At 42.8% G+C, this 11997-nt stretch overlaps 1 protein-coding gene across 1 annotated transcript in view; it reads right to left on the bottom strand.

Moving 5' to 3' along the window:
* ALDH9A1 (aldehyde dehydrogenase 9 family member A1) overlaps positions 1–11750 on the bottom strand; it is a 28942-nt gene extending 17192 nt beyond the window's left edge. Inside the window, 5 exon segments of the mRNA XM_082833831.1 lie at positions 92–93; positions 95–224; positions 989–1118; positions 9602–9747; positions 11555–11750. Coding sequence (XP_082689957.1) covers positions 92–93; positions 95–224; positions 989–1118; positions 9602–9747; positions 11555–11735 — 589 coding nt within the window. The 5' untranslated portion in view covers positions 11736–11750.
* Between the last annotated feature and the right edge of the window lie 247 nt (positions 11751–11997).

Here is an 11997-nt window from a genome sequence, read left to right as displayed (position 1 = left end):
CCTCAAAGCTCCCTAAGGGGTAGGGCAGGGGTGAAACCGTGTCCTGGGAGAAAGGGTGGCTCACAGGTAGAGGAATAATTCATTCTCTTACACAGCCAGAGCTGGAGCCGACTTCCAGCAGGCGATCTGAAAGGGGTAGTTCCACGCTCCTATTCCGACACACACCCCTAGTGGTTCCCTTCTGGTGTAACCAAAGGATCCGCCGGGGAGCTGGATGTGTTCGCCTAAGGGGAAAAAGAGGGTAGAGAAGAGTGCAGTACCGCTTGTCCCAAGACTCCACCAGCACCTGGACTCACTCTGGACTTGTCAGACCAGCCCCCTCCCAGGCCCCAGCCACTGGGCTCACACCACCTCTGTTCTTTTGTTCATTCTAGTCATTCTTACACTGCTTCCGCATGTTCTCTTCACGTAAATAGTCCTTTCTATCCTTCAAAACCATGTTCGTTCAACTCAATATAACCCTCTAAAAATTAACCAAGCATCCACCACATAACTTAGATGAAATGAAACAGAAATGGGGGAAGACTCAGCAGCTGAAGAGTCTGAGGACCCTGAAACCTCAGACTTCCGGCTCCCCACAGCCCTCATGGGCCCTGCTAAACCAGCTGACATGTAAACTGTTTCTTTGTACACTTCCTAGACAAAGAAAATTTTCTGCTAAGTAGGTAAAACTAATAAATATGATGTACTTACTGACTCTTGCAAGAACTGGTTTTTCCACAACCTGTTCTACAGCTCAGGTATGAGGCTAGGTGCTTTACATACATCATCTCATTTAATCCTTATAATAACCAAGAAGATAGAGATTACCATCTCCAGTTTAAATAAAGAAAGATAAAATAGTTCTCAGTGTCACCAAAGTAGAGAGTGATAAGCCCAGGATTTTAACCCAGGCCTGTCTTAATTCCAAAATCTGTACCCTGACCCCCCAGGCTCTGCTCTCCTGCCTCCTTGTCAGCTGGTCACAGAAGGCCAGGTGAGGGCTTACCGGCCATGGATCCCGCTAAGCCTGCATAGTACTCCAGGCACTGCCAGGAAGTGTCAATGTCCCAGCGGGCCTCAAAGATGGACTTGCCGTTGTTGATGGTCTCCACAGTGGCAATTTCATCCTTCCGATCCTTTGGGTGAAACAGAAGACCAGATTTAAGACAAATTACCATACACCTCAACACATTCAACAGTCAAACCAGAATACATTGCCCAACTTTTAAAAATAGAAACAGCTTTCACTTTCAATGAAAACAGAAGGAATGGCAATGGGACATTTGGAAGAGAAATAAAACTTATTGCTAAACAGTACCCTGTTCTCCCCATCAAGTAACTGTCACAGATACAAGACCAACACCTCATTTCAAGATCAATTAGAAAAGGAATGTTTTGAGAAATAAATATTATATATGTACATCTGTATAAATATGTATAGATACATGTGCATGTGTTTGCATGTATAGAGTAAGAGCAAACAGTCCTTACTTAGGAAAACTGTACAAAACAGCCAAACACACAATCGGCATTTAAAAGGTTATATACCCACGGCTTTAATTCACCCAAAGAAATGCAGCATGTTAAAATCATAAGATAATCACAAGACAATTATTTTCTAATGCTTAGTACTCATCAATTCTCTTTTCTAATACTGTTTCCAGATGTAGTTTATAGAACTTAGAGGTAAGAGAGTCCAGGGATGAAGGAAAAAGTTTGGGAAATTAGACCTAAAAAGAAAAGCTAAATAATGCCCCTAAAGGAGATCAAAAAATTGAATATGTAAGAAATAGATATTTGCTATTATGGATCAAATTTAAAATAAACATTGTGGTCAAAATCTAAACATACATAAAAGATGAATCAAATAGTTGACAAGAAGATGCATTCTCTTATTAAAACTGATAATCAGTAAGGCTTACCAGAAGCAAAATGAAATAGCAACAGAAATTAACACAAGCGTCTAATTAACACAAACTCTATCAAGATTGAGTACAAATCTCAGAAAAGATGGAAGGAGGAATATGAAAATCAGTATGAAATATATAAAAGGACAGTTTTATAATGATATTTGGACATGTTCTGTTTCTACAAAGACCAGAGGTATAAAGTACTTTGATTCATTCATTCCATATTTGTCGAATTCCAGACATGGCAGAGTAGAAGGACTTGAGCTCACCTCCTCTCATGAAAACACCAAAATCACAACTAACTACTGAATAACCATTGACAAAAAAGACTGGAACCTACCAAAAAAGATATCCTACATCCAAAGACAAAGAAGAAGCCACAATAAGATGGTAGAAGGGGGGCATTCGCAATCTAATCAAATCCCACGCCCACCAGGTGGGAGACCCACAAACTGGAAAATAATTATATTGCAGAGGTTCTCCCAGAGGAGTGAGAGTTCTGAGCCCCATGTCAGGCTCCTCAGCCTGGAGGTCTGGCATCGGGAGGAGGAGCCCCCAAAGCACTTGGCTTTGAATACCAGCAGGGCTTGATTGCAGGAACTCCACAGGACTGGGAGAAATAGAAACTCCACTCTTGGAGGGCAGACGCAAGGTCTCATGCGCACCAGGACCCAGGGAAAAAGCCGAGACTTCATAGGAGCCTGGGCCAGACCTACCTGCTGGTCTTGGAGGGTCTCCTGGGGAGGCGGAGGGTGGCTGTGGCTCACTGTGGGGACAAGGACACTAGTGGAAGACGTACTGGGGAGTGCTCATTGGCATGAACTCTCCTGTAGGCCGCCATTTCGACACCAAGACCTGGCCCCACCCAACAGCCTATAGGCTCCAGTGCTGGGATGCCTCAGGCCAAACAACCAACAGGGTGGGCACACAGCCCCACGCATCAGCAGACAGGCTACCTAAAGTCTTCCTGAGCCCACTACAACCTCGAAACACACCCCTTGACATGGCCCTGCCCACCAGAGGGACAAAGCCCAGATCCACCCACCAGTGGGCAGGCACCAGTCCCTCCCACCCGGAAGCCTGCACAAGCCTCTAGACCAGCTTCCTACACGAGGGGACAACACCAGAAGCAAGAGTAACTACAACCCTGAAGCCTGCAGAACAGAGACCACAAACACAGAAAGTTAGACAAAATGAGATGGCAGAGAAATATGTTCCAGATGAAGGAACAGGATAAAACCCCAGAACAACAACTAAGTGAAGTGGAGATAGTAACAAATGCGGAATGACTGCCTAAGAAAAAAAGGATAGATCCAGTCTCTGCCTTCAAGGAGCTCACTTCAAGGAGTCTCACTTAGTGGGACTTCCCTGGTGGTCCAGTGGTTAAGATTTTGCCTTCCAATGCAGGGGGTGCAGGTTTGATCCCTGGTCAGGGAGCTAAGATCCCACATGCCTCACAGCCAAAAAACCAAGAAAAAACAAAATCAAAAAACAAAAAGCATAAAAAAGGAAGTTAGTAACTTCTAAATAAATTCTGCAATTACTGAATAGACATGTTCCTTCAGAAAGGATAATTTGTTTACATTCAACACAGTCTAAAATAAACTGCCTTTTAAACCAGCAATTTACCTTCTCTTTCTCTGATTCTATACTCACCAAAACGACTTTTTAACAATTAACTTGTTTCCCAGTTACTGATACTGGAAAGAGGGTACCTAGAAGGACAACAAGCATCAGTTCTGATGTAACAGTTCTTTAACTAGGTGTAAGTTATTCCCCTTCTTGGATCTGTTGAGTATGATCAACATGAAACACATTTTCAAAAGGCACGATCAACCGTAAGTGACTTAAACTACATTTCTAGAATGCAACAGGGCAACTAATCCCTAAAAAGGAAGTAGGTACTGGTTCACTAATCAGCATGAATACACTGATGAATCAGTATATTACACTTCAAACACATGAAAAAATATTAAACTGGCAAAAGTGAAATGCTGTTGTCTTCCACATTAATACAAGAGTGGACAGACAGGAAGTAATCTGTGACTATCGCTGAAAAGCCTTGGAATATTTACTAAGAAAGGAAGTTTTATTATTATTATTATTATTTTTGGTAAACAATGGACAGGCAATTAGCTTTGAGGACTGTTTCAAGGTTTGAACTCAAAGAGAAAATTCAAGTTATTGGCTGGCCTTCTGAGATTTTTCTTGTCCTATTCCAGCATTCTCTATCCTCACAAAAAAGGTTATTTCTAAAAAGCCATTATGAGGGACTTCCCTGGTGGTTCAGTGGTTAAGAATCTGCCTGCCAATGCAGGGGACATGGGTTTGAGCCCTGGTCCAGGAAGATCCCACATGCCGCAGAGCAACTAAGCCCATGAGTGACAACTACCGAGCCCACGTGCCATAGCTACTGAAGCCCGCGCACCTAGAGTCCATGCTCTGCAACAAGAGAAGCCACCTCATGAGAAGCCCATGCACCGCAACAAAGAGTAGCCCCCGCTCGCCACAACTAGAGAAAGCCCGCACACACCAATGCAGACTCAATGCAGCCAAAAAATTTAAAAAATAAAATAAAAAGCCATTATGAGATCTTTTAACATACCTTCAAGGATCATCAAAAAAAGTTCCTGACGAAAACTATCAAAGAGTCCGAGTGGATCTCTACTGATACTTAATATTGCTTTCAGGGAAATGGTATTCGCTTACCCTCCCAGAATAAGGAGAGTAGAGGGAGAAGGGGAAAACAATATAAGTTTCCTGCCCCTACTAGTACAAGAGCCAGCACAAAACAAAACTGTCCACCATGACAATGTACTGCTGTTAAGTATTTCTTGGGAAACATGTACTTCCTATCTACCCCTGTCATCCTCTCCACCACCCTGCTTCACATGTGACCTGACCAGGGGTCCTCTGGGATGAAAGAGAAGAAGCAAAGGGCAGGAGACTCACCTCTCTCCTTCACTTCAAACCCCCCAGCAAGCTCAGTGTTTAGCTTTTATAAGAGAACCACCTGAGCAAAGACATGCCCACTAAACCTTGACAAGCCTGAGCCCCTGCTTGCTTTAAGAGGCAGAGCTGAGCAAAGCAGTCACTGAAGGCAAGTGCATAATCTATATACACAATCTTTTTATATGTAAATGTGTTATCACAATCTTTTTATATGTAAATGTGTTATCACAGTTTTAAAACACATTTTCTCTCTCCTTTTAAAGCCAAACGATAGCTACTTTCATAAGAACACTCCAACTAAGAAATGATTGGGGCCTACCATTAAGATCTTTATAATCTGATAAAAAGCATCAAAAGATTCAAAGTGAAAAAGGAAACATAAGACCAATAAATATACCAAAAACCATCCACTTCACTAGGAGTCAATGGGCTCCCAGCTAAGGTGGAATTACAGGGACCAGATTTAGCCTCCACCTTAAGCAACTAAAAAGACCAGGTAAAATACATGAAACAACAATTTTCAGACACTGGACAGACAGCTCAGGACAGTGATCCCTGAGAGAGGGAAACAAATGAGGTGAGCCCTACACGTATTCCTGCCTACTGCCTGGAAAGAGTTCATCACAGAGCAGGGAGGAGGAACTTAGGTGGGGCCCAACAGATACTCTGAGTTGAGGAAACAGGTTGGGAGTTCAGGGAGTATGTGATGGCTACAGTCTGCAGGCTGAGTATGGGACAGAAGAGAGCTGCACAGGAGAACCCCAGAGATCCCCCTTAAGTCTTCATCTGAGAACTGGTCAGTTGTGAGGACACTACCCAAGGCCAGGAAAAAAACTAACCAAAAAGGTGAAAAAAATCCCCCAAACTCACACAGGGCCAGGAATAGTTCATGGTCCCACCAGCCACAGTGAGAAAAACCTCACTAATACGCAGAGCATCAAGCTAGGTATTCAAAAGGGTATTCACCAGTGGGGCAAAATTAGCTTCTCTGGTCATACCTAACAAAGCACAGAAGCAAGCCTTGCAAGGATCAAATTGATTCCAAGTAACTTCACTGTGTCCCAGAACAAAGTTCATTAATATTTTTTAAAGTACAAGAATATTCGACATCCAACAACATACAATTCACAGTGTCTACTGGTAATAACTTACCAGACATGCAAAATGTAGGAATGTTATATAACGCCTAACCAGGAGGAAAAAAAACAATCAATAGAAACAGAACCAGAATTGAGAGATGACAGAATTAGTAGACAGGGATATTAAATGTTATTATAACTATATTCCATGTGCTCAAGAAGGCAGAGTAAAACATGAGTATGTTAGGGAGCAATGTGGAGCAACAACAAAAAAGACTCATGTTGAACTTCGAGAGATGAAAAATATACTGGATGGGATTAATAGCAGATTAGACACTATAGAAGAAAAGATAGATGAACTTTAGGCATAACAATGGAAATTACCCAAAATAAAACACACAGAGGAAAAAACTGTGGAAAAAATGAACAGAGCATCAGTGAACTGTAGAATAGTTTCAAGCAGCCCAACATATATGTAATTGGAGGCTCTGAAGAAGAGGAGATATAAAAGGGGGCAGAAAAAAAATATCTGAAGAAATAATAGCCAATATTTTTTCAAATTTAACTAAACTGTAAGTGTACAGGTTCAAGATCAATAAACTCCAAACAAAAGAAATATAAAGAAAACTGCATCAAAAGCCATAATCATACACCCCAATGTTCACTGCAGCACTATCTACAATAGCCAGGTCATGGAAGCAACCTAAATGCCCATCGACAGATGAATAGATAAAGAAGATATAGTACATATATACAGTGGAATATTACTCAGCCATAAAAAGGAATGAAATTGGGTCACTGTAGAGATGTGGATGGACGTAGACTGTCATACTGAATGAAGTCAGAAAGAGAAAAATAAATATCATATATTAACACATATATGTGGAATCTAGAAAATTGGTACAGATGAACCAGTCTGCAAGGCAGAAATAGAGACACAGATGTAGAGAACAAACATACGGACACCAAGCGGGCAAGCGGGGGGTGGTGGAATGAACTGGGAGACTGGGATTAACATATATACACTAATATGTATAAAATAGATAACTAATAAGAACCTGCTGCATAAAAAAATAAAATTAAATTTTAAAAAAAGGAAGATATAATGAAATTGCTTAAAACTAGTGATAAGAAGAAAAATCTTAAAAGCAGCCAAAGGGGGAAAAAACATTAAAAACAGAGGAACAAAAATAAGAATGAGGGCTTCCCTGGTGGCGCAGTGGTTGAGAGTCTGCCTGCCAATGCAGGGGACATGGGTTAGTGCCCCGGTCCGGGAAGATCCCACATGCTGTGGAGCGGCTGGGCCTGTGAGCCACAACTACTGAGCCTGCGCGTCTGGAGCTTGTGCTCCGCAACAAGAGAGGTCGCGGCAGTGAGAGGCCCGCGCACCGCGATGAAGAGTGGCCCCCGCTCGCTGCAACTAGAGAAAGCCCACCACAGAAAAGAAGACCCAGCACAGCCAAAAATAAATAAATAAATGAAATTTAAAAAAAATAATAATAATAAGAATGAAAGCAGACTTCTCTTCTGAAACAACACAAGCCAGACAACAGCGGTGCAACATCTTTAAAGTACTGAAAGAAAAAACTGTCAACCTAGAATTATCTACCTAGAATTCTTTTAAAAAGGAAAGCAAAATAAAGACTTTCAGACATACAAAACCTGAAAGAACATCTCCAGCAAACCTGCACTATAAAAAATGCTAAAGAAATTTCTTCAAGCAGAAAAAAAAATATGGTAACAGATGGAAATTTGGGCCTACCCAAAGGAATGAAAAGCACTAGAAATGCTAAAAATGTAGGAAAATATCAAATATTTTTATCTTATAAAAGATAATTGTGCATAGTTTTAAAATGGAAGGGGCAAAGAACTGCAGATCACGATTAACTAGAAAAATCACTACGAGAAACAACTGAGAGCTTTAACTGTAGGCTGTGGTCAGAAGGTGGGATTTGTTTAGTTACGGAATAGTTTTGGGTAAAGGCAGATCCAGGGTATGATCATCAGACAAGAGCTTTAGAGAAATATAGTAATATATTTTTGACTGTAATATGTAAAAATATTACATAAGATATTAAAGAAAATGGAATGGGGAGTTTAAAGGAAAAGAAAATTAATATCAGATAGTCCATTTCAGAGCAAAAAAAAAATTAGATATTATTCAGGATTTAAAAAGTAATTTTATAATGATAAAGGAGCCAGTTCTTAAGAAGATATTACAGCCCAAATGCTTATGCACAAGGAAAACGTGAGAGACAAATCAGAATAATAAATTATCAGCTTTGAGTTACCACTTTTAATCTATCAAATAAAAAATAAATTTTAATAGCAGAAAATACCTTGTTGGGAGAAAATTCTCCAGGAATATTTTGACACTACTGCATGGTCCAGGCTTTCTGAGCAAAGGACACTGGCAAGCTGACTGAAAAACAAAGGCCTTAGAAGGCAGAGACGGGGTCTCCCAAAAGATAGAGGTCACTGGAGCGATGTGGCGATATAAAGCTCTCTACTTCCTGTTCCTGGAGACATCTGCTTCTATTCCAGGGTAGTAAACCTAATGACACCTTCCCCCCTTATGAGATCTGCTTAATGAGTAACTTCTCTCCAGAGAAGAGAATGGGCAGATGTGCAGCCCCCATAAAAGCTGAGTCTCATAATTTTAGGGTTCCTCTCCTGTGGTGCAACCACTGCATGCAACAGGGTTAACACCTGCCTCTCACTGCATCACCCCATGGGGACTGGGACTCAGAAAACTAGTGCTAAAGTATTGCTCTGGGTACAGCATCTGGGCGCTGTAATAAATCCTTTCCCTAATCCAGAAAGCTTCATGTCTCTTGTCAGAATACACATATAACCTTGCAAGTAGGGTAACTCTTAGACCCTCAGTTTCTGACAATAACACACTGATGAGGAAAAAAGAAAATCATCACAGTCCTACACTGAGAGATAGCCTTGACTTATATTTTGGTGTATATCCTCTGAATTTTCTAATTTTCTGTAATGACAATCTAGTACTTTTGCTCTTTAAGACTGTAAAAAGCTAAACTTTATTTCTTAAGAGGGGAACACTGATGAATCTATGAAATCTTCCAGGCAGCTAAGGTAAAAAGTAAAACGAAAAGTGAACTTAAGAGTCATCAGAGGAAAAAGTAAAAAGGAAACAAGTATACATAGTAAAATGAAAAGGAGACAAGCTACAAAGGATACATTATCACTCCAACAAAGAAGGAAAAGAAGGGCTTCCCTGGTGGCGCAGTGGTTGAGAGTCCACCTGCCGATGCAGGGGACACGGGTTCATGCCCTGGTCCGGGAAGATCCCATAGGCTGCGGAGCGGCTGGGCCCGTGAGCCATGGCCGCTGAGCCTGCGCATCCGGAGCTTGTGCTCCGCAACGGGAGAGGCCACAGCAGTGAGAGGCCCGCGTACCGCAAAAAAAAAAAAAAAAAAAAGACGGAAAAGAAAACCTGCCGAGGGAGATGTCACAAGGAGCCAAGAGCCAGAATGAAATCACTGATGGAAAGCTTGTTGTACATACCAAGGTGAGCATATGGAAATGTCTTCCTACTTCATCAAAAAGGTATCACCTAATAGCGCATCAAGGTCTAACTGCAAATCATCATAAAGAACTCACAGAACAGTGCAAGAGGACTTTTCTGGAAGACATTAAATTAAAACATACCCTTATTATCCTGGCAGCCTCCAAAAGGATTCGGCAACGTTCCATGCCAGATTTTTGACTCCATATTTTAAAGGCAGCCTTTGCATCTTGAACAGCTAAATTTACTTCCTTTTCTCCTGAACACGTGAAAGTAGCTATCACTCGCCCTATAAATACAGGGAGAGTCAGTTTTATCTCAATTGGTTGCCACACATTTTAAATAAAGTATTGTGTATCCAATTTTCATTTTATTGATCCTCTTCTTGTTTTAAAGTATGGTTTGATTTAGTGACTACCCTTATACCAGCAGCTGACCTTTTTAAGAATCTAATAAAAATTGCAGACTTCTGTCCAGAAAAATCTACTGAACCGTATCACAGAATTATAGAGAGAACATGTCCCTTGCCTAGCACACCATGAACTTCAGGGTAAGAACCCCTGCCCTCCTCTATTTTACATTTGGGTTTACTAACATTAACCTCCAATCAATTATTTCACAGTGCTCCTTAACAATGTTTGAGAATCCCAGAGGTCTTACAAAATCAAAGTACTCCGTCTCCTGGGGTATGAACTCTGACTTTAAATCACTGGTTTATGTTCTATACAAGTCATATAATACTGATACTTGATGAATATGGTTAATAAACAGAATATCAAGAAAAGATATTCCTAAAAGCAAGAAAAATTTTTTCTCAAATATGGGGAAAAGACAAACAAACAGTCCCTCATTTTCTTATCTCAGTCTTATTCCCTACCCTGGGCAAAATATGAAATGATCAGTTTTTCTAGACCCAAATCCCAAGGGTTGTGACTGACTCTACTAAAAAGAATTCTCTAAGATGTCAAGTCAGCAGTTTCTTTTCCCCTCCCACAAGAACACCTGGGACTCCTGCTTTTTCCAGCGATTTCACAAACCTGCTATTTGTTACAAATTTAAGTAGCCAACTGGTAAAGGCAGTGCTTAAGGATCACACACACTGTAGGCAATTAAAATAAAGAGCAATTTTTCTTTCTTTTGTATCATTATGGGGGTGGGGGTCAAGAGGCTGTTTCCTCCTACCTAAGGAAGAGCCTGATGGTGTCTGTGGCCCCTTCCTGCTCTGACAAGTCGCTGCTCTGTGGTTTGGTGTTATTGGTCAAATGTAAATTCTCCAGTCTCTTGAAATCCAGTTTTATCCCTCTGGCTACATACCACTTGGTTTGCACAAACATTTACACTTCTCTCCTCACAAATATTCCGTAACACCCAGCAAAACAAACACAAAGCAAAACCAAAACTAAAAACCTGTTCCTCATTTGCTTTGTGATCTATGGAGCTCCCAGGGCAAACTGAGGGCCTGGCACAGTGCTGGACACACATTAAACACGGGATAAACGCAGGATTTTTTTTTCCCTTTCCCAGTTCTGGTTCATGTTCGGAAATATTTTAACACTAGGGGACGGCAACAAAGTCCTCATTCACGTTAACTAGAAACCTCTGTGCGCGTTCCTCCATTTTGGCACAAGTGTTTCTTTTCACCCCGTCCTTCTAGAACTCCTCTGCTACGTGCACGGTTGAAGACATTACTGCACTCCTAACCTTAAAATTTAATAATTAACGAAGACTCCACCTCACCCACCGGGGACTTTGTGGACTCTCTGTTCAGGCCGTTGTAAAACTACCCATGACCCCATCGAGCAACTCACCAGCCTGTCCAGTTTCCTACGACCCCCTTCGTGTCCGGTCCACATGCTTTCGAGTTTGCACAGCACCGTTAGCTGCCTACACATACAACTTTATACTCTACACTGTCACTTACCTGTGCTCAGTAAACGTCGGCTGAATGCACTACATGAAGGTTCAGGGAGGTAGACTAGGCTCACCCCTGGGGCGGGGGAGAGTCAATCCGCGCCCGACCCTCGCCCCTACCCCGGTCTCCGCCTCGTTCCCCGCCCCGCCGCCCCGGCCCTGCCGCCCGGTCTCCGTCCCGTTACCGGTTGCTGGCTCTAATGCCTTCTCGGTGCCGGAGGCGTCCACCGGATCCACGCGGGCCCCGCCGCGGTAATTGAGCGGCTGAGACACGATGAAGGTGCCAGTGCTCATGGCGGCGACCAGAACAGGCCGGAGACTGTGGCGAAGCGGAGAGAGCCCGGACGTACCCGCTCGGAGGAACATGGGGGACGGGCGCACTGTCGTGCCCTAGGTTAAGGGGAGGCGGGGAGGGGCGGGGGCCGCTGAAGGGGCGGGGGCCGCGGGAGGGGCGGGGCCGCGGGGAGGCAGAGCTAGCTACGGGCTGAGGGGCGTGGCGCCGCTGGACTAGAGTTAAGGGGCCTCCAGGAAAGGAGCCGGGCCTTCCGGGGCGGAGTTTGCGAGACCTTTGGGGGCCCTCGCTAGGCTCCTCCGCGGTCCAGGTCTGGCCTTCGCTTAGCTGAAAGGA

Source organism: Leucopleurus acutus (assembly GCF_964270905.1).
Source record: "Leucopleurus acutus genome assembly, chromosome: 2".
In the NCBI taxonomy this organism is placed as follows: domain Eukaryota; kingdom Metazoa; phylum Chordata; class Mammalia; order Artiodactyla; family Delphinidae; genus Leucopleurus; species Leucopleurus acutus.
The sequence above is the reverse complement of the archived record's forward strand: the minus strand, read 5'-3'. Positions and strand labels throughout refer to the sequence as shown.